Raw genomic sequence first — 23,367 nt, 5'->3', positions numbered from 1 at the left:
AGCTGTCAATGTTCAAATGTATATATATCTCATAATTTTCAAATTCATTATTTATCTCCCAACTGAACAAAAACATTGATTGATTGCATTTTCAGAGTGGAATGCTTGTTTCTTTAAATCTGTACAATGTCAGGAAAGTAACTCATTAGACAACATATATTATTGATATTACTTTCAGAAAATTAAGACAATGATTTTCAGGCAGCATAGTGCGTCCCATCAACAGTGGTCAACCAAGCGAATGACACTTGAAGTTTGATTTGTTCTTTTTGAACCGCGGGAGTTCCAGGGAAAAAAAAGTTGAAAAGCGCTTCTGCAATCTGACGACATTTATGTCAAATTGAGAAGTGAGTTCTTTGATGTGGAGGAGAGCCAGCGATAGGCCACCGAGTCTGTCATAAAATCTGACCTACAGCACTCGTAACTGCTCCAGACAAGGAGCAGACAAACCACATTACTCCTAATATCAAAGGCCTATGGAGTGAAGAACTGAGCAGCGTATAAATCAAAGCAAGGTCTTCCACACAAGCGAATGTTTAAGGTTAAAAGCGAGAACTAGCGGGTCACTTGGGGATCAAAGGAATTTTATAGTGCCGTATGAAGAGAATATTTGAGTGCAAGTTGGAAATGGACCTTTGAAGATAAAATGGCAGCTCCAATTTCGTCAATAATTCCTCTTTAAGTTTTATTGAACTCTTTGTAATGTGCACTGTTTGTGTGGTGTATAATTACACTTTTCCCTCTCTTTTGAGAAGATTTACGTGCTAACGTTGCCAATGAAGTGAGTGTCATACGGGGATGGGAGATGGAAGGCTGAGGCTCGGAAACCCACTCGGTAGACTTAAAGAAGAAAAACACAGTATTTCAAGGCAGAAGCCAGTAAGAACACTCAGATAATGTATTCATAGGAGGACAGGCAGAGGAAAGTCTAGACAAACCTCTGTTAATGTAATCGTGATTCAATAAAACATTGAATATCTATAACTGTTTGCATGAAAAACTTTTGCCAGAATGTTGAAGCTACAGATGCAATATCCTCATTTGACTTATTGAAAATGACTGTAATATTATTTTTTTCCATCATGAAGCAGGTGTCTAAGAGAGATTTATTCACGCACTGATTAAAAAAAGATATCAGTGCCACATATCTGTGCTTCTAATTACCAGTCTAATTAGTGTATAGTTATAATTGCCGCTGTTGTTTGGTGAATTGCTTTTAGAAGAGCTAATACCCGATGTAACGCAGAAATGATTACACTATTCAGAGACTGACCCGTTCAGCAAGGAATTATTTTTTATAGAATGAACTTTAGCTGTCTACTAATAAATTATGAATCCCCCTCACACTATTCCACAAGTGGAAAGGTGGCATTGTATCTGTTGTTATATTAAAATATTTCATTGACACTTGATTGAAAATTACTTTATAACATAGTATGTTAATGGTAGAATATTCATTGATTGCCCAATGCAATTTTGTCATATCCATTTAAATTCTCTTTTCATTTTCCCTAATTTCAATTTTTTAAACCATGACAACACATTGTACTTTAGAAATGACCTTATACCTGCCACTCAAAAGTGTCAAAATGACAATAAACTGCCAAAAGCTTCTACGGCCATGTTTTATCAACACATTACCAATCTTCTCTTCTCTTTTGTTCTCTTTTGTAGGTTCCATCTGAATAGGAGACGGAAACAAAAGACCAAATGCCATGGATGTATTCAATTTCACCTACTGGAATGCCTCTGAAGGCAATGAAACAGAAGTTGTGGAAGAGAGCGAAAGCGCCTACAAGACTGTGGAGGTGGTGTTCATCGTGTTGGTGGCTGGTTCCCTCAGTTTGGTTACGGTCATTGGAAATATCCTGGTCATGCTTTCCATCAAAGTTAATAGGAACCTACAGACTGTCAACAACTATTTTTTATTCAGCCTCGCATGCGCTGACCTAATTATTGGACTGTGCTCTATGAACTTGTATACAGTCTACATAGTGATAGGGTACTGGCCCCTCGGGCCGGTGGTGTGCGACTTGTGGTTAGCCCTGGACTATGTTGTCAGCAATGCATCTGTCATGAATCTTCTCATCATAAGCTTTGACAGATACTTCTGTGTCACTAAGCCCCTCAGCTACCCTGTCAAACGGACCACCAAGATGGCAGGAATGATGATTGCCGCAGCCTGGGTTCTGTCCTTCATCCTCTGGGCGCCAGCCATCCTCTTCTGGCAGTTCATTGTTGGTGGGCGGACAGTGCCTGAAAGGGAGTGCTACATCCAGTTCTTCTCCAATGCGGCTGTCACTTTTGGCACAGCCATCGCCGCCTTCTACCTGCCCGTCATCATCATGATTGTGCTCTACTGGCAGATCTCCAGAGCGAGCAAGAGCCGCGTGAAGAAGGACAACCGGAAGCCATCAGGGGCCAATCCAGAGCCCGTATCCCCTGGCCAGGGGAGGAACAACACACCTAAACCCAACAACAACAATGTGCCAGGGGAAGACACAGAGCGCTGCCAGACCCAGAACACCGACGACGTGGCTAACCAGCACGATGGAAAACTGCAGAACGGCAAGGGGCCGTCCTCGACTACTGCAGAGGGCGAGACCGAGGGCGAGGAGGCGGCGAGGGAGAACTGCGCCCCCGGAGAGGAGAAGGAGAGCTCCAATGACTCAACGTCCGGCAGCGTGGCCGCGTCCAACCAGAAGGACGAGGAGGCGGTGCCCTCCAGGGCCAACTCCAGCGCCGAGCCCAGCCAGCCGCTCCCACGCCAGCGGGCCAAGGCGGGGGGCTCCAAGCTGACCTGCATCAAGATCAAGACTAAATCGCCCAAGGGTGACTGCTACACACCCTCCAACGCTACTGTTGAGATCGTCCCGGCCACGGAGCGGCAGAACCACGTGGCGCGGAAGATTGTGAAGATGACCAAGCAGCCGCCGAACAAGAAGAAGAAAGCGGCGCCGTCACGGGAGAAAAAAGTGACCCGCACCATCATGGCCATCCTGGTGGCTTTCGTGGCCACCTGGACTCCCTATAACGTGATGGTGCTGATCAACACCTTCTGCTCCAGCTGCATCCCCAACACAGTGTGGACTATTGGCTACTGGCTGTGCTACATCAACAGCACCATCAACCCAGCCTGCTACGCTCTGTGCAACGTCACATTTAAAAAGACATTCAAGCATCTTCTCCTCTGCCAATACAGAAATATTAGGTCAGCCAGATAAATATGTGTCACTTCGGGAGACAAGTTTAAGTGTGAGTTGACTGTGTGCATGTTGTGTGTGTACGTGTATGTATGTGTGCGTGCGTGTGTGTGTATGTGTGCGTGCATCCATGTGTGCATGTGTGTTTGTATGTGTCTGATTGTGAGAGATGTTTGCGATATAAAGATAGCGAGAGAGCATTTGACATTACTTTCCCTCATTTATCATTAATTTCCAATTTCTCTCTCAATAACCGGTTGTAGCACTTTACACAAATTCAACTGATGCCAGTTGTATTGAGATGAGTTGTGCAGAAGCAGTGCAGAAAGGGAAGGCAGAATATTGACAGTTGCTTTTGAAATATTCAGAGTTGAGTTATAAGCCGAGGGGGAAAAAAAAAATGAGGCTGCGTAATGCAACCCTTGGGAGCAACAGTGAACCGCAGAAGAGATTGAAGAAAATCAAAAAGACAAAAGAGCGTAGAGAGAGCTGCACTGTATAGAAACACAAGAAAAATTCAATGGGAAAATAGGGCTGACTGAATTCACAAACCTCAAAAGTTTGAAGTTCAGTGATGATACCTGTAGATAACTGTACATATCAGTGTATACTCATTTGTGTGTGTGCGTGCGTGTTTGTGTGTGTGCGTGCATGTGTGTGTACCCATGTGTGCCCCTCTGCCTGCCTACTTTCCTGTCTGTCTGTCTGTCTGTCTGTGTCTGCCCATGCTGTTGATCGTTTGACGATCCTGTGTGATTGGACAATCCCCCTCGATCAAGATGAACGGCGGTAACTTCAGCTCAAGGACACGTTCCCCGGTGTAAGCTGACGCCGCTCGCCGGTGGCACTTTCCGCCTGTGTGATGGAAAGTGGGGCAGCTTGTCTCGATTGCCTCTGGCGTGGTCACATCATGGCTGGAAGCAATCCCATCTACAGGGATGAGCGAGCGCCCATGGGAAAGAGTTGCCGTCAATACATAATGGGATATTATATTAAAGCTGCACTAGGTAACTTTGCACATTGGCGGCTCCAGCCGGCAGCGAGAGGCAGCTGTTTGAAAATGTTTAACTTTAATATCCAGAAAGCATGCATCAAATGTGCAGTGATGTCAGCAAACCAAAACAAGAGAAGATCTGACACTGGTTTGTGTTTTGCTCACTGATTCATCACTTTCTGTGAGGCGTTTTGACCTGATACCAGAACTTCAATTGAGCAAATAGGAGGATTCTATGGGGTTTCAATTAGTGCGGATGGGACGCTCTAAAATGCAGTCCCACTTTGTGATTTAGGTTGATAAGACAGATGTATGTTTACATCAAAATTGTCCCTAGTGCAGCTTTAAAAGAGAATATTTAGCATCTCACTGAATACATCCTGTCATGCATCATAACAGAGAATGCGCCAAAACATTAAAATTCAAACAAAAAGAAAGTCATGACTAAATAAACATAGAAAAATGTGACATGAGATTGTTCAGTCACACTCTTTGATTTGCCACTAGTTTCATTTCATTTCAGCTCCTGCGTACAACTGCTGACAGCGTGTCTGATGTTTCTTTCATAGTGACTATTAAGATATTTATACGTTTGGAGTCGAGTTATCCGCTATTCAGAGGGAAACAGGTGGTCGGAGCTCAGAGCTTATTGCGTTCTATAGGAGGGTAACTTACGCTTTCCTGTGGATGTGTGGGAGACTTCATTTGATCCCGTTGATTAGTGGATTGATTTGTTGTCACAGCATGTACTGTACTGCACTGTACAGACAATGACTGTGAAAACCCCACAAAGTGTGCATGAGTGTGTGTGTGTGTGTGTGTGTGTGTGCGTGCGCTCCTGTGTGCTTGTGTATGAGCGTGTTCATGTGTGTGTGTGTGTGTGTGTGTGCCGACAACCGCGTGTGTTTGTGCGCTCCAAGAATGGAGTTTACTTCTAATCACAGGCCACAACCTTGTGATTTAAATAAGGGCTATTTCCATGTCTTTACTGTAACCCACCTCCATTTCAATTTGAGACGCACGTGTGATAGAATTAATTCCATACAAGTCATCATGTTGGGTTTTTTTTGTATTAAGATTAACTATTCATGGTGCTTATTTTACGGTAATAATTTAGAGGAATGAGAAAATATCCATTTACTGTGCCACATTATGTGCGTAGCCGTGCGTTTCATCTGTCATTTCAACTTCAGACAATTCTCAGTTGCATTAATGTATGCTCACCAATTGGAGCAATGAATATGTAGCAGCGTTTGCTATCAGGAGGTTGCCACGGTGGCTGGTAGGGGGGCTTTACAGAGAATTACGCCCGCACTGAATAGATCCTCAAGGCTGTCTCCTTAAAGAGAGATCTGGGACAGATGCTATAATGAAAACTCACCATGAGCCTGATCAGATTATGAGATGATGTGGAACACCTACATTTGAGATTAAAGATTGCCCATTACACGCTCAGCTTGTGCTACACACCCCTGTCCCACTTAGTCCCCAACTCAATCCGATCCCGTTATAGTCCCATACCTCATATGTGAGTTCATGAATGCAACGTATATCACATGTGCATTCATTAGCTCACTCCATTATTCATTCTCTCTTTCTTCTGCTCTCATTTTGCCCTCGCTCCTGCTCGCACTCATAGATTCAAACCTTGTATTTTTAGATTGTCGCCGGAACAAATCTGAGCATTAATTTTGCATTAAGCTACCGCATTCGACATTTACATTTTGACTCTTTGCTGTCAGCGTAAGGTAAAATGGTAAAAAAAAAAATAAAAGAACTATGTAATAATAACACGCACATCAAAAAGGACTGGATGCATCCGTAGCTGCACGCTGCTGTACCCAAGCGGTCCGTGCGTATCTATCCCAGCAGTCTCAGCGGGAACTGAGGCATCCATCCAAGTTCAACATCCAACCATTCGTCACGGTGATAAGTGGAGCCATGTCTGTCTGTCATCTGTCACACATCTCAGTAGTGGGTAAGAGCCTTCCCAGAATATCTGATTAATCTCCGCTAAGCTGTCGTGTGAGTGATACCAGCAGGGGAGTTAAGTGGCCCCCCCAGCAGAACTGGTGGTCCAGGGGTCCCGGTCTGAGCAGCCGGTGGGGTGTTTGACGGAAAGCGATGGCAGTTTATCACCTCTGGAGAGAGAGAGACGGGGGGGAGGGGGGCGAGACGCATCTAACAAAGTGGCGGTCATCTTGGCGAGATGCACTTTCAGCATCGAGAGCAGCATTCTCGCGTACCGTTTCGCCCCCCCTTCCCATTCCCTCCCCTTGACAAGCTATTGAACAGATGAGAACAAAAAGATATTCCTGCTCAGGCTTTGTCTTTTGTGATGGAAAGTGAATCAGGGAGGAGGAGGGGGGGGGGAAAGGCGGGCCGGGGGAATGCGAGAGAATGGGGTTTATGATAGAACGAGAGAGAGTACCGTTCGGTGACAGCGAGTCAAAGAGAACGGCTGTCACGCATGCAAAGGCAGGGAGCCGGCTGATAGCCCCCAAGGTGTACACTTTGTACGACACAGATAAGCTTGCCTTTGTAGTCATGGTTACCGGGGGGGGGGATGGGAGGGGGTGGTGTGGGGGTCTGTCAGTGACAAAATCCACAGCAGGCCCTCGAGGATCACGCCGCATGTGGACCATGTTTGGAGAAGTGTCAGCCGTTCTCGGCGGGTCAGCCAAGGGTTTGCCGCAGGAATTTCGACCGTCCCAGACGAAACTCGCGCTCTGGTGTAAACACGGCGCGACACGGTGCTGTTTACCGTCCCTCCTGTTGGTTTTATTGCGTCTCGCTCTCGTGTGGCTCTTGCGCTTGTGCTTTTGTGTTCATCACTTGGCTCCGTCTCAGTACGTACGAGCGTACATTTCACATTTTCTGCATTCAGGTGCGTTCCAATGGCATGTTCACGCACATTATCCAAGATGACCATGTTCATCTGTCAGTGGCTAGACATAAACATGTCTCTATGGTAATCAACAGATCATAATGTGCCGTCAGAGCTAGCTGGGCTCCTCTTCACACGGCTTATGTCAAAGGGCTAAACTCCTTTTACGGAGAACATATGACACGTAACGTTTATCAGAGACGACCTCAGATTTAGGGTTTCTCTGCTTTCACTCTTAGCGTAGGAGTAATCTGCCATGTCTGTAGTGGAGTAGAATCTTCTGTTGTAGTTGCAGCAGCCATGCAGAAGTAGTGGACAGTAGCACCTGTAATATATTTAAATCGTTGCTGTTAGTATTCTATGGCATTTAAAGTAGAACAGTAGTTAATTAGGATGATAGCTTGCAAATTAAGCATCTGTGGACTCTGCTGCTACGGTTTTACGGCCAGGCGTTGTGGGAATTTTATCTGAGACGGAAAATATATCGCCAGATTGTACGGAGCAATTTGAAGTGCCTTACCCAGAATGACATAAACACAAATTGCTCTTTTATCTTAAATTTGCTCGTGCGTCCATACAGTGTGTCTGCGCTGAGCGATGTAGACGGCGCTGCAGTTCGGTGGCGCTGCAGCGTGGTGCTTATCAAAGAGAACTTTTTTTTTTTTGGGGTGTTGTTTCTCAGCTCTGAGCTCCTACTGCTGTAGTTCTCATCCTCATAGCCAGACTGTAGAGGCAATAAAAGTTTTGAGACTGAACAATCGAAAATCATCATCTCATTTTGAAAACCTTTGAAACAAATTTAGCAAAACCTATACATTATACAGTAGGTTGTGACTTATTACCATATTACCCTGGAGGCAAAGAGGGCTGATTTGGTTGATTTTTCATACATTAGGTGTGCGTGTGTGTGTGTGTGTGTGTGAGAGAGAGAGAGAGAGAGAGAGAGAGAGAGAGAGCGTGTGTGTGTATCTCTGCACGCATGTGTGTGAACATGCATGCACATTTGTCTTTATGTGTGTGGGAAATTGTGCTTGACTGTGCAACCCCTATGTGTCTGTGTCTTATATTTCAGTGTGTTGCCGTTTGTGTGTGTGTGTGTGTGTGTGTGCGCGCGTGCCTGTGTGCGAGCGTCATACAGTACGGTGAGTGTGCTTTGTTTTATTTTTCTACAAGGCAACCTCGGCATGAAGGCATCAGATGGCACACTTGTAAAAATATCATGTTCATGAAAACACAAGGCACACATCAGGGAAGAGGCACACAGTGTGACTGTCGATCTGTATTCCCTCCTTCAACAGTCTTTCAATAGCAACAGGCTTCCAAAGACTCACTTCGACACAGCGATGCGTGGTACTGGAATTCATACAAACACTCCGATCATTATACTGTACATTTTCTATCACGTTTTATAAATCTCTGTTTCTTTTATCGTTGTACAAAAGTAGTATTACAAATTAGAAGATGTTAGAAGACAAGTTTTTGTTTGTTTTTTTGTCTGAAATTAGAGATGTTTATTGAAGAAATATGGAGATATATAAAGCTGTGTTTGACAGATAAGATTATGAAAGTATAAGGTATAAATATATATATATATTTGCATTTCTGAGGGCATCATTTGCTAAGAAATGAATCACTGCCTTGTAAATTGTGTGACTGGATCCAAACTTTTCAACATTGGGAAAACGTTCCATGGGACTTTAAGGCTTTTGCAGACAGAAAGGAGGAAAAAAAGCAAACCTGGATACCTGGAGGGGGGGGGGGGGGGGGGGGAGGTAAAACTAGTTACACTGTGGTGCAAAAGGCCTAGACGGAATAATATTTATTATACTTTCATTTTGATTTAACCTGTAAATAAAGGGGTGAGGCTCGCACTCACCTCGGGGAGAAACTGGGCACCAGCTATCTCACTGGACACACTTTATCACTCCTGCAATTTTAACAAGACATCTTGGGGATTCGTGGAGCGACCAAAGTGTTGAGGGTTGAGCTCTTTGACCCACCTGGACTCATGATGGACACGTAGAATACAGAAAAAAAAGAATAATACTTCAGTAGCCTGCTGCAAGTGTCAAATGTACATACAAGGTGTTCATCTTTTCAGTTGCTTAAGTATGTAGATGCTCATTGTGTTTTCACTCACTGTGGCTTGTGGCTCCTCATGCAATAGGAAAAAAAAAAGTCTTTTAAGAGTCTATTGTTTGCATTGTATATATCTATATGATATACATTATATGTAATTCGGATGCGGTACAGTTGAAATGTACATACACGTGTTTAATAGCTACTATCTGAATGTTCCCCCCCAGAATCCCTCCTTTATCCCCTACCCCTTCCCCCACTATAATATTCCCTGTACAGTAACAATGGTATTGATTTCCTTTTGATGCATTCTTGATTGATTATTTGTTCTGGACAATGAATCTGAGTGTTACTATCACTGGCCACCTATGACACTGTAAGATGAACTGCATCGAGTGGTTACATTGTGCCATACTCTCTCAGAAAGAAATTCAAATAAAAATCTATGAAATGTGTTTGAAAACACTGGTGGATTTGACTGTGTGAGGCACGTGCACAGGGGAAAAGACGAATGCTCTGGCCATCTTTTCTACCTTTATTGTTTTTTTGTTGGGAATGTAATAGGAAAAAAGGGGAATGTTAACTCCAGTTGAAGACTACAATGTCAGGACTTTCATGTCATACAGGCGGGACCTGGAGAGTAAAAATGACTGGATATAAAGTGAGGTACAACAGAGCAGCAGGAGGACAACAAACTCTAACGAACAGTTACAGTTTGTACACATATACAGTCGCTATTATGCAGTCTCCAGATAACAGGCTATATTTATTCTCATTGGAAACAGGAGAAAAAAATGCCATATACTACAAAATGATGGGAAAAAAATCTTACCATGAACTTCAGCCATTTCAAAAACTTTTTGTTCAAATGAATTAAGCGAAGATGTTTAGAGCTTCACTTTTAACAAACTGCTTCATTAAGTCGGGACATGGACCAAAGAGCTCTCCAAATTAGAGTTAGGCTATGCAATAGCAATACAAATCCTATCCAATTTGTTCTTGAGAAAATAATCCTAGAAATAACATCATTAGGTCAGAACACTAGTAAACACATCCTTTCCATATTCATTATTCGTACCACTGAGTATTATATCTCCTATCGCAACGTACAAATTGTTTCTTATCAGGTACTAGGAAGAAGAAAAAATAAAACACATTGTCACTACAAGTCATTTTTTTTTTCCACTGGTTTTGTCAACGCTATAGGCTCCTACTGTCGACCTACAGGACACACGAAGAGGAACCGTGTTGAATTAGGGCAGTTTACGCCTCGCCACCCTCTTCTTCTTCCTCCCTGGGACAAACAGCATCATCAGTCCATCGGGGTGCGCTCCCGCTTCTTCCCTTCCTTCTTCTGCTTCTTTGAGTCTGCGAGAACAGATACACAAAAAAGGTTACAACCCACGCTATTTACTTTGACAATTTCCCTGCCAGCGGTGAGGCCTTTGAAAACAAACAAACCCCTTTTCTTTGCAGTACGCCGCGAACAGCATCCGCGCTCCTCTCTCGATTATAATAATCAACCATATGGGTTTTAATTGATGTTTTCTGCCACCTAGAGCGCAGGTTGCGGTGCGGTGACACTGCAATCACCGCAGGCAGCAGCCCCACCCCCACCCCACCCCTCTGTCCCCGCTTCACGAGCAGAGCCTGCTGCTGGCGGCCGGAGGGGGTTGATTTGGTGGCTCGGCGTGCGCCATACAGGAAAAACTGTTTTATCACCTTCCCACAACAGTGGGTTTGGTAGCTGGCAGCCATGACAGACGCCACAGTCCATGGCGTCGCTTTCTGCTGCGCGGCCTCTCCGCTCTGGTGAGCAGGAGGAGAGCGCAACCTCCATCTAGGTTTGGCTGGCCTGCTGTTTGTGGGACTGTCAATCTGTTGGGCGGTTTGTGTGAATCTGTTTCTCTGTGTGCGACGGTCTGTCTCTCAGTCAAGCTGTCTGCCTTCTTGTCTTTCTCTCTGTCTGAATGCATGCCTGTGTGTGCACTAGGGATCTATTGATATGGGATTTTGAAGGACGATACCTATAGTGATATTGTTGGGTTGCAGTCTCTGATTGACGATATTTTGTGCTGATATTCATGCCAAAAAATGACAAGTATTCAGTATTTTCCCCCAGAATTGTATTTTTGGCAGAGTGGAAAAGCCTCTGAAACAGCATTTAGATATCAGCCCTCAGTATGCACACACATAATATATCTGTCAGATGCATCATCATACATGCAGACAGTCTTTTCTCCCCTGTCAATCAAACCTGTCTGTACTTCAGTGATTCTCCACTTATCTCCATCTATCGTATTTCCATATGCTCCTCTGTGTCTCTATTTATATTTCTTAGGTGCTTGGCAGAAAGTGAGGAAGCCCATAAGGGACAGCAGACAACAAAAAGGAGTAATTAATCTCTAAATAAGTACAGTTTTCCTCCAGTAAGCCTCTCAGCTTATGAAATGATGCGTTCTGTGGGCATCTGAAGAACAGAGATGTCAACTTGGCTAATCAACACCTGTTTGTTCAGACTGTACCTGATCCAAAGCAAGTTCCTACTTGCCACTAAATTGAGATCCTCCCACATTACTTTTGTTGTGGCTCACTGCTCAGCCCACTTCATCCAAGTGAAAGACTTCTCAACATCGTGATGTGCTTTCATTGTCATGGTTTCACAGCAAAAGATATCAGCATAGATCTGAAGAAAATGTTGATATTATATATCAAAAACGTATATGTGTCACTTTTCTGAATCCAAATCATGTAAAATAAAAGTAATACAATATTAGATTACAAAAAAAAAAAACACTGACCGTTGTCTTTAGGGTTAGGGTTAGCGTCTCTTAAAAGAGATATAATGTTATCATATACAATATGAAAGGCCTATCAATACTTCTTCAATCCTGAATAAATTTTTATATGAATGGATTATGTTGAAAGGACACCTTGCAAATCCTCTAATGAAATGTCGGTAAGCAACTGGAACAGCTACAAGATACGCTCAGCCAATGAGATTTCAGCTGAGGATCGACCTCTTAACCTTCTGAACGAGCGCAGCGAGGAAATCTTGGAAATCTGCTCTTGTCACCTCAGTTGCAAACTTCCACGGGCGTTAGGGCTTTGACGTACGGGCGCCCATGCAAATACGGAAATTGCTCTTCCATTCCATTTGTTTGCTTGTTTTCATTTGTTGGAATGTTTTTTCTTTTTTTTTTCTTTTTTTTCCCCTCCCTGTTGTTTCTGTCAGCATATTCTGCTCCCCGGGGAGAGAGAGGGAGAAACAGCGTTTTCTCTCTCTGTTAGCTCCGACGACGAGACGAGACGGGAACTCTCACGCCATGCTGGAGTACTTTCTGCTGCATTGGCACATCGCACTACACTCCTCTCTCTCTCTCTCTCTCTCTCTCTCTCTCCACTTTGCCTCTGACACAGACTCATAATCAGACCAGCGTTGCCTTTTCTCCAGCCCAGATGTCGAGAACCTGCTCCAGTGTAATGATACTGTGTCTGGCTCTGAATGACTCCCTTGCATCCAAAGGGCAGAGTAACACTACCTGTCCGTCTGGCGGGAACGACGCAAACACTGTACCTCCAAACCAATTGAAAGATGCCAGACATTCTCTCTGTAAAGCCTTTTGTTTACCCGCGAATCAGCTCTGGCATCCAAAACGCTCCCCCCCCCCCCCCCCTCCCCCATGTGAGTCTGGCTCCTGCTCTGCGGAAACAGAGGAAGGGGACCGGGGAGGTTTCTACAGGTATTCATAATGTTTCATTTCTATCACTCTTTGTTCTCCCACCGCCCTCCCTCCTCCCTCTCTCTTTCACTCCGCGGGGTGCGCGTTTCACCTGGGCTAGACAGGAAAGACACGCAACTCTGAGTCTCAGATCGCTCCCCAGGCGCCTCTTAGCATTGTCTCCTGCAGAATCTGCAAATGACAGACGCTGCCTCCCATCACAGCAACCTGCGGCAGTCAGGGGGAAAAGCCTATCTCCCGAACCCAAGGTGGCTGCTCCAAATTGCAGATTTTGGCCCGGCAGATCGTGCCCCCCCCCCCCCCCCCCCCTCCCACCCCCCCAGCCTAGAGATAGCCTCTTCTCTCTCCTCACAAGCCCTCTGATCTGGCTGCTGTGGCTTTACCTGCCATCCCCTGACACACACAGAAAACATGTACTGTACCCCTTCCTCTCCCACTACACTGCAAAAAAACATCCATCTTAACAAGCCATTTAGTCTCATATTCAGAGTTCAAATCTTATTTTTCTTAAAGCAAGAGAAAAAATTCTGCCAATGAGGTTAGATAACTCGTTTTTAACACTTGTTTCCAATGCAGTTTCACTTGTTTCAGGAATTTTCTAGAAATGAGTGTCATGAGCATCTTGAAACAAGTCAGAATAAGGCAGATCACTGCACTGCTATCAAGAAAATGACACCTGATTCTACAAAATTCTTGAAACAAGTTGATTTGCATTGGAAACAAGTGAAATTATCTAACGCCACTGGCAGATTTTTTCACTTATTTTAAGAAAATTACGATTCTAGGACTCAATAATAGACTAAATGAAATGATTTTTTTTGCAGTGTACCACCACCGCCACTCGGACTCTCTTTTCCCCCCCAGTAACCCCTCTGCCTCCTGGAGCTTATCTCCCCACTGGCAGACACGGGGAATCACACCTCGCTCCGATAGCAGTGTCTCTCTCTCTCTTCCCGGCTGTCTCCCTTCATCTCGGCCACTGTCATCCGCGCTCTGCTCTCTCTCTCTCTCTCTCTCCTTTTGGCCTCGGCTCTCACTCCCCCTAGGGCTGTCGCTGTGAATCAACGCGTCCGGCCTTCATTAGAATTGATGCGCTACACAGCGGCCGCACGCCTGGCTGCCAACCGTACGCTCGCGTTCCACTCGTATGCACACGTAAACATCTGCACCCACAAATGACATGCAAAGATATTTTAAGTATGTAAACCGCATATTCTACACCGATACATAATGCACACGTACATGCAGAATCAAGCGTGAAGATCGAAATTTATTTTTAAAAAAATGAGAGAAAATAAAGCACAAGACCTTCCTCTGATTCTGCCGCCAAAATGCACGTGCATTTATTCCGTCTCTAATGGGATTTTAATTTTCCCTACATGTGACACCCTAATAGGCTTTTCTTGGCTTTTTTTATGCCATAGGATATAGTAACGGTGCAGATAATTACCAGTAGCAGCAGAAGGGTGCCCACTGTCAATTAAACGCGCAAATCTGGCCTAACTGTAACAGTTTCCGTACATTCGCACTATTATACTCACGACACCAGCCAAGAAACGGAGAGCAAGGACAGAATGGTTTGTGTATCTGTACCTGTCATCGAGCCCTCTGTGTTTGTCACCCAAATAAGACCCTGACATCACAGCGTCAGTCGGCGCCGCAAATGCTGTTCGTCACACTCTCTGAAATGACAGATTACTGTCACTCAGCGGCACCTAAATCACCCCGATTTCTCCCCTCCTACTCTTTATCCAACACCGTAAAAACCTACTCTCCAACACGCACAGATTGTTCAAAATGTTCCCATACGTGCAGATGAGATGTATATATGTATACTGTAGGGTTTAACACTGGCATGTTGTATATCAGCTGAATAGCAGGAGGAATTAAAGATGGCAAGTGCAGTGAGCTGCTCATCGTACTTAAGGAACATCCTGTCAGAATGCATTAATGATGGGCTGGTGAGTGAAAAATTTAGCAGATCCCCCCCTTTGAAAGTCAAATGTAGTTTGGCATGAAATCTTAAAACAAACAGTAGAGCAGACAGGCGTGTTAGAGTTTGCCAGTGCTACAGTAGACACACTGTAGTCACAGAAAGCCAAGAGACGACTTGGGGAATACTGAAATTGAATATCGCCTTATCGCTCCAATTTGGGGTTTTATCTGACTGTGGTTTGTTTGATCAAGCGATAGAGAGGTTAAGCAAAGCTCGTGTGCATACATGTCGTCTGCTGCGTGTGATAAGAACACAGTTTACGACCATTGGCAGTAATTCTGCACTCTATATAATCCTGTTTGGACAATGGGACATTCGCAGTGAGTCAATTGCACCCTTGTTTACAAAATTGACAGAGGGGGTTTGCTCACTTGAAATGAATCAGGGCCTGTCTTATCACCAGCGTCTAGAGTATATTAAAGCGGTTTCAGCCACAAGCTGCACACCAATCTCTCCTAGCAGATGGTAATATATTCAAAATACTCCAATTTGTTCTTAATATTCTCCCATTAGTTGAAATCAGGTGTCACCCCAGGTGTTTTCATGACCTTTAACTGCCCATTTCGCAAAATGTGGCAAAAAAAAACAACAACAAGAACTGAGTTCAAAGCATGCAATTACAGCTGAATAGTGAGTTAACCTGTTGACCTGTGCTTTCACACTGCACACCGTCTCAGCACTGACATTAAGTTAATTTCCACTGCATTGTTGGTGGACTGAATATGAACAAAGATTAAATCATTTAAAAGGGTTTGATTCAGCGAGATGCAATCAGTCTGACGTGGCAATGGACAAGAAAAATATCCACTTAAGTTACACTATAATTTTTAACTATCAATGGATAAGAAGGGAATGACATTTCAAATGTGCGAAACCCTATTCAAAACAATAAATCAACATTTTCTATGGTTCTTTTTCTGTGTTCTAATAAGTTATGTGAAATGTATGCTGTTGTTAATTGTCCATAACCTTTTCACAGCTGTCAAACAACTGCAGGATCATTATAATTGAATTATCTGGAAGCCACAATGCTAACAAGCTAGAAAACTTCTGTTCAAGACAGGAGTCATGTTAGCATTTTGAGAAGAAAACATACATTTTCATGATCCTGCTGTTGTTTGACAACTGCGAAAAGGTAACGAAAAATTATTGACACCATATACATTTCACATAACTTATTAGAGCGAAGACGAAGCAGAAAATGTTGATTTATTGCGTTACTCATAGAAATTGAATAGGGTTTCGCACTTGTATCGCACTTTATAGGCAAATCACAGGGTAGAAAACATTAACTGAAAAATACACCTTTTATTGTTGCTGTCATTTAATTGTATAACTCCAGAAACATTCATTTTCTCATCCAACACTCTCTTATTTGTGTCCATGTCAGATTTTAACCCGTGTCTTATTTCTGGCTAAATAAACTGAAATAAAAAAATTAACACCCTCAGAGATCCTTGCCTTTGATTTTCAGAAAAAAACAGCACAAAATATAAAAACATGTTGGTTAGCAGGAAGATCAGTAATTCAACTAAGGAAACAGAAAGAAGATTATAAGCACCCAAGATGTAAACACCCCTTTAGCTACAATTAATTAAACAAACCAACTAATTTAACATTCCCTGTAACTGTTTACAATTATTTGACATTGTAAGGAGAAGTAGTGGACCGTTCCTCCTTATATCAGTAGTTTGCTTCTGAGCCAAACCAATATAATTTAATGTACTGTAACTGTTTGGAGTGTAAATGCAAACATTTCCACCTATTAAACTGGTCCAAAATGGCCACGAGCTGCACCAAGGGAGTGAGGCTGGTTTGTATTTCAACAAATCCAACTAGCTTACATTTGCAACAAAGCCCATGAGGAATTCAGACTTGTTGGGCAGCTAAAGGAGGTTTAATAATGTCCAGGCCGTGTTCTTGCTTCTTCACTTGAACAAGCACAGATCCTGTACAGACCCACGGCGTGTGTTCAATTCTATGCACTGAAGCACTGCGACACGGTTAAATGACCTAATTCCACTAACGTTACTTAAATACCACAAGGTAACCTTAAACGATTTAGATCCATTTCTATACAGTGAGCAACTTTTGATTTTGTGCTTCTGTATGGGAAACACTGCATCTCACAGTCAAAAACGCCCTCTAGAGGCCATCTGACGAAGCGCATCATCTCACTAAGTGTTACCTGACTGACTGACTGACTGAGTGACTGACTGATTCCCTGACCTGAATTTGCCTAATGATGCCCTCGGCTGCACTGTGGGAAAAATGCTAACCTTCTTTTTTTTTTCTTTTTTTTTGGGAGGGGGGGCGGGGGGGGGGGTGCTCAACCACTTCAATATATACCACTACACTGATTATGGCGATGACATTCTATATTCCGTGACCACTGAATTAATTCCGTCAATCAGCAGGACATTTGCGTTGTTGATTCTCTGCAGAAAAATGCTTCTGATAACCAATACTCTATAGATAAGGCCTATTTTGTTTATTTAGGCTGTTGATTTTTCAATTGAGGCACAATGCTGATTTTTGTTGAAAAAGAGTAGGCTAAAGACTGTCACTACCTACAGAGAAGAACTTTAATCACACGAGAATTAGATTAGATTAGATCGGATTGAGTTTTTTTAAATAAATCTTTCATTGCAACAGTTTTTTTTCTGATGTCTCTACTCAGATGGCACTTGTTTGCAGAAAAGCAATTGTGTACTTACTTTACAGGCGAAAATGTGCATCTACACACAATGCAGACAATAAATGTAGTTTTACATTGATGGCACTAGAGGGAGCCCTCTACCAAATCTGCACCATTTATCTGTTCAGTGTCAAATAGATTTGAAACTCACGTGTGGATTAGGGCAAGAAGTGGCACAGGGCATTCAAGTAATAACATGAGGGCCTCCCATGGTCTCTTAAGTATTTGTGCCATTTTTATATTGCTATTATTTTGAAATTAATTAATATTACAGTCAAAGAAAATTATATTTTATGTGTAGGAGGCTTCAGCCAGATAGCCAAATATGCTTCCAGCATTCTTGTTGGCAAGATTGAAATCCACCAAGTTAGCAGCTTGTTCAATGCATTTTACCATTAGCTAGCTTGCAGCCAGTCCGTTTCTAGTACACACAAATGATACATAGTCCGCATGAAATAAGTGTCTATGACATGGTTTGGTGTCACAAAAATGTAAACTTTGATGAAATTGCAAGGGGAGTTGTGAGTTTTGTAGATGTTTCAAAATAATAGCAATCTCTGCCGAGCCTCGGCAGGTCACGTAGAGGGGTTGCCACGGTAACGAGGGACTCAACTGCATTGTTACAGCCGAAACTACTGTAAAACACTACGGCCCTGCTCCACTACAGCCATCGGGCGCCATCGAAGGAATGATTCCTTTACCAGCACTGAAAGATCTCCTCTGCTCGCGTTGCGTCTGCGTTGCGTCCGATGGCTGCGTCCAAGCGAAAAAATCACCGAGGTTCAATTCTCGATGGCTGACGCATGCGTTCTCCCTCATTGAAATAAAGTTGAATTGATTGTTTTCTGGTGAATTCATTCAAAAGTCAACGCACTCTGTGGAGCAGGGAGAACGTCACGTTGACGCAACGCTGATGACAACACGACGCGACGCAACGCTGGTAGTGGAGCTCTAACGTTAGCTCAGGAGATCATTTTAGGGGCTTCATGCAACGCCCCTGAAGAAACCCCTGGCCTCAGGGAATTATTTGCCTAAAGGGACAAACTTAAGTTTGACACCTAAAGTTTTTCATGCAACTGGCCTCTCAGATACTCACCGGTTGATGCGCCTTTTAAACTTCGAAAGCTCCCTGTCCTTGGTGGCTCAAATTTACATTGAGTGTCCTTGGGCTTAGTATCATGAACACGGCATCATAAAAGTTTCAATAAAGTCCTCCGCTTTCACAAAACACAGCTTTTTGGAGCCGGGAGCTATAGCTACTGCTACCACGCTGATAACGTCAACTGCACACACAGGTCGCGTCAGCGCCATCAGCGTGATGCGACATCTCACTAAGCGTTATCTGACTGACTGACTGACTGAGTGACTGCCTGCCTGACCTGAATTTGGCTCGTGATGACCTCAGCTGCGCCGTGGGAAAAACAGCATTGCTCTACAATGTGTAGCGTCAAAATAATGGAGCTCTGACAGACATATTTTTGAAGACATGGTGGCTTATCAACAGAATTTCAGTGGATGTCACGAATTCTGACAGGTGACAGTCATAGTTGACACATCATATTTGTGCCTCCCAGCATACCTTGCAGCTTGGTCTTGGGGATCTTCCCACAGGGCTTGGTGGCTGTGACAGTGGTGGCACAGGTCGCGTCCATCAGCGCTCGCTTCAGCACGCCTGTCCTGTTCTTCTTGCCCGTCGCCAGATCGCACTCCCCCCAAGCCTGGAAGTCGTACTTGCATTCCCCTAAAGCGAAAAGGATCCCAACGTGAATACACCGTAACAATTAATCAGCCGCTCAATTAGATGCTTTTGTTTAGCGCAGCTCTCCCCTAGTAGCACTGAAGGGCCGTAGCAGGCGACTGAATACGACTGATCAAGCAGCAAATTACATAAAATGACACATTTCAGCTCGGATGAAGTTATTAAAACGGCGGCCCACTGCAATCAGTCAACGGAACAAGCCCCCCGGAGCCTGTAGGGGAAAATAGTTGTGAGTCATCCAGGCTGTTTGATGAAAGGTTCTCATTTACGTGGCTTTCATGTGTTTCTTACCCACGGAGACTGTCAAAGATCAGTGGAGCAGGTAGAGAACAAGTTCTTCACTGCTAAACTCCCCTTTTCAGGTTGTGGATTCTTCATGACCAACATTAATGCGCACAGCTTTTACTAGCAGGCGCAGATGGCCCCTAACATGTTTTATCTCATGATCTCCTATATGCTGCAGCCCTCTAACAGATGATTCTAATCAAAACAGCTTTACGGCTGTCCACTCTGGAAATAATGGACAGATATAATCTTGGCGGAACGGTGGTGAAAATGTTTTCAGCGCCTCCTGAAATGAATTTCACATATGGGCCTTCATTTGATATTAAATTTAGCCCCCCTTTAAACTCGGCCCCAAAGGATGCAGGATCGTACTAGGAAAAAGCAGCAATGGCTGGTGGAAGCTATAGAAATATGTTTGAACGAGTGTGTGCGTGAGTGTGTGTGTGTGTGTGTGTGTGAGTGTGTGTATGCCCGTGTCTCTCATATCTCCCTCCATTATTTTGTTGCCACTCCAGCCCGGCTCCCTTGTGGCTGTGACACTCGTTACTCATTCGTCGGCTTCCTCTCACATAAAAAAAAAAAAGCGTGGGACCCCTGTCACCGCCTCCGAGATCCCAGGGTGCTCATCAGAGGAGGGGAGAGGGGAGAGACGGGTGAGGGAAGGAGGGATGGAGAGCGGAGAGAGGGAGTGACAGGGCCATTGTTGCAGGAATCCTACAGGGACTTCCTAAACATCCAACGCCGCAACCATGTGCCTCCATACCTATAATTTGTCTCTGAGAGGGCTTTCATGCTGCCTGCTGGGAATTTGGCAGGCGGCCCACGCTCTCTTTGGAGATGTCACACACAAGTAAGCAAAAAAAAACAACAATGCTATCATGGTTGTACACGTGCGCGCAGAGACTCATCAGCGACCCTGCAGCCAAATAAATACTCAAAAAATCCTGCCTGTCTTCGGATTAAGATTTCTGAATGACTGAAATAGGTAAAAAAAAAAAAAAAAAAAAAAACGGGGCCTCTATTTAGCAAGGCTCTCATAATCATATCTGATGCCACACTAGGATCAGTGAGGAGGTCCTATCTTAAAGGGGAAATAAGTAAGGTTTTTTTTACTGCACAAACATGACCATAATATACTGTATCTGCAGGGGGGAGATAGAGTTGTTGATCGATATCAATGACTCAACAATTACTTTGCCAGGTGCTGAGATTTCTGGCTTTCAAAACTCTCTTACTTTTGGAACAGAAACTCCTCAGCCATAAACTATTCAAACTGCCTCGTTCTCAAGCCCAAAAAGCAAACGCCAAAGCAGTATTGTCATTCCAGTATTTAGCATGGTGATAGGCTATATCACCTCTTCACTAGATGTTTCTGTTGGATCTCTGCTCTAATTAGCTAGCTTACTCATCTCTATTGTGAAAATGGGACATTACTGTTTGTGTGCATTCCAGGCCACCGTAGTTCAAGGGGATGTGAAGGGTGAGTGGGGTGGGAGACTTATATTATATAGGAGGAGGCAACTTCAACAATCGTCAATTCCTGCTGAAGTAATACATCATTTAATACCTGTTTTAAAGGCAGAACTTATAAATTCCAGCCCACTCAGCCCATTAGTTCTGTGTTTTTGCCCAGTAATGTCTGCATCTGAACACTGTTCCTTCACCTCCGAACTTCTTCTTCCAGTTGCAGGGTATCTTGCAGCGCTGGGTCTTGATGGTCTGCTTGCAGTCGGTGCCGGTGCGCGTTCCCTCCCTGGTGCCCAGCCCACAGTCCCCTTCATTGGCCACACACACACTCCACTGCCACTCGCCGCAGTCCGACTTGCGCTCCTTCTTCCCTGTAGTGTCAAATACACACCGATATTGTAAGCTGGTCAAATCTGTCGCCACAAGTACAGTTAGGGCCAAGACAGAGCTGTGATCCTTCAGTTAAAATGTGAACAAAAATCTGCAAATGCATCTGCCGTTGATTAAAAGTCAACACTGCAAAAAGTATCCATCTCAGCATGTTTTTCAATCGAATATTGAGTGTTAAAATTGTATTCTTCTGTGTCAACAAAGTTTCAAGGATTTTCTTGAATTAAATGCCATCTTCTTTACACTAGTGGAGTGACCTGCCTTAGTTTGCCTTGTTTCAAGATATTGACACTTCTGGTGGATTCCCTGAAACAAGTGGAAGTGCATATGAGACACATGGAATTATCTTTGAAGAAAAATATGATTTTAACTAAATATAAGACACAATTACTTGGTAAGATAGACATTTTTTGCAGTGTAATCCTGCCTGTCAATTTAGGCAACTGGGGGTGTTAGCATGTAATTCCACTTAGGAAAAGTTCATATAAATTATAAGAATCCCTTTTCCTAAACCGACAAGTTGTGAAATGCTATGTCATTTGCTTGATACTAGTGGAGTGATCTGCTTTATTCTACCTCATTTCAAGATGACAATTCATATACATTCACATGGTATGGTTGGCTCGCTGTGTCAGTTTACATCATGTGGAAGGAGGCAGAGACTCACCTTGTTTCTCAGCCTTGCCTCCTTCGGCTGCCATCGCCGTTAGCACCAGGAGCGCCATCACGGCCACCTGCATCCACTGCTTCTGTCCATGCATTCTGAAGGAGAGAGAACACACTCTTTAAAGGAAAAAAAAAAATCTACCCCTGGTTACTCTTACACTGTTATATATCATCAATCTATGAAGTTCAGTGCAGTCCAGGAGTTATTTTCTGATGAAATGTTGCAATTTACTTTTTTTGGTGAGCCCACTTTTCCTCAACCTGCCTTATCTTCTACTTCAGTTAGTGATTTCCTAGATTTCCAAGAAAGCCTTTTGAACCCCCAGAGGATGTGCCTGAACTTGCATTCAGCTGTGGGTTTCATCATGATGGTGGAGAGAGCAATAACGATAGCAGCAGCGATAGCAATAACAGGGCGAGAGTTTTTCTAGTTGAGGAAAAGCAAGAGTTGCACCGCTTACTCAAAACACATGTCTTGCACCTGCATTGCATACTACTGTGCTACTGTGGGTGGAGAACTGGTGTTTCTGCCTCTTCTATGATGGATTTCTCCTGTATTATTGTTGAACGTTGGTGCAAAATGGCTAGAAAGAAGCGCTTGTTCTTTGATTCTGAGGGACTGACACCAAAACCTGATGTTTACAGTTAGCTGGAAAATGTTCTGCTATTAAGCTCCATTGTAGCTGTGCTGGAAATATCTTGATGACACATCGTCTACGTTTGGCCAGTTATCCAGGGGAATAATAGAAATACACCACCAAACAACAAAATGGACCCATAAATGCAAGGTACATCGCCAATAGCTGTTTTCTAGCAGTGTTTTAACCAACTTTGAAGTCACTTTTTTTTTGAAGTGCAGCAAATGATGGCTACATTATAGTTTCCTTGTTGGTAAGAAATTAATTGGAACTAAAACTCTGTTCACTTTTCAGCTGCCGGAGGGTGCAAGCAATGGTCAGCTTGCAGCTTGTAGTTTGAGAGAGCTGAGTTTTGTGTCACATAATGTTTTCTCCGCTCCAACATTGCTAAACAACAAAATGCGCCGGCTCTATGGTTGTCTGACTGCATGTTGTCCAATATTTGCACAGAGCTGCTGATGTTTGAAACTTGACAAATGAACTGCTTACTATTAACTTCCAGCATTTGCAAATCGAGAATTTGTTTTGCACATTCTGCATCAAAAGCCTTCATTTCCTTCAT

At 43.7% G+C, this 23,367-nt stretch overlaps 2 protein-coding genes across 3 annotated transcripts; one reads left to right on the top strand and one right to left on the bottom strand.

The window, feature by feature from the left end:
- The first annotated feature begins 1,712 nt into the window (after positions 1-1,712).
- chrm2a (cholinergic receptor, muscarinic 2a) lies at positions 1,713-3,224 on the top strand. Of its 2 annotated transcripts, XM_071905694.2 has the most exons (2): positions 1,788-2,534; positions 2,616-3,224. In XM_071905694.2, the coding sequence occupies exons 1-2, from the start codon at positions 1,875-1,877 to the stop codon at positions 3,222-3,224; spliced, it is 1,269 nt and encodes a 422-aa protein (XP_071761795.1). In that variant the 5' UTR covers positions 1,788-1,874. The 2 variants fall into 2 exon arrangements, with proteins under 2 accessions (XP_071761794.1, XP_071761795.1); XM_071905693.2 differs by having other exon boundaries at positions 1,713-3,224.
- A 6,855-nt stretch (positions 3,225-10,079) lies between these two features.
- ptn (pleiotrophin) lies at positions 10,080-22,262 on the bottom strand. The gene is made up of 4 exons (XM_071905732.2): positions 22,169-22,262; positions 21,309-21,482; positions 19,180-19,341; positions 10,080-10,531 (listed from the first exon to the last, which is right to left on the bottom strand). The coding sequence occupies exons 1-4, from the start codon at positions 22,260-22,262 to the stop codon at positions 10,476-10,478; spliced, it is 486 nt and encodes a 161-aa protein (XP_071761833.1). The 3' UTR covers positions 10,080-10,475.
- Between the last annotated feature and the right edge of the window lie 1,105 nt (positions 22,263-23,367).

This window comes from Centroberyx gerrardi, chromosome 24 (assembly GCF_048128805.1).
Source record: "Centroberyx gerrardi isolate f3 chromosome 24, fCenGer3.hap1.cur.20231027, whole genome shotgun sequence".
NCBI classification, from domain to species: domain Eukaryota; kingdom Metazoa; phylum Chordata; class Actinopteri; order Beryciformes; family Berycidae; genus Centroberyx; species Centroberyx gerrardi.
This window is presented reverse-complemented; position numbering and strand designations above follow the sequence as displayed.

Bases quoted from the DNA above. Each gene is read 5' to 3' on its own strand.
- chrm2a (XM_071905693.2), top strand. From the start codon at position 1,716: ATGGATGTATTCAATTTCACCTACTGGAATGCCTCTGAAGGCAATGAA.
- ptn (XM_071905732.2), bottom strand. From the start codon at position 22,262: ATGCATGGACAGAAGCAGTGGATGCAGGTGGCCGTGATGGCGCTCCTG. The intron at 19,342-21,308 runs GTGAAGGAACAG...TTTTCGCTTTAG, and splicing joins CTGGAAGAAGAAGTTCGGAG to GGGAATGCAAGTACGACTTC. The intron at 10,532-19,179 runs GTATGCTGGGAG...CTGTTCTCGCAG, and splicing joins CCCCAAGACCAAGCTGCAAG to ACTCAAAGAAGCAGAAGAAG.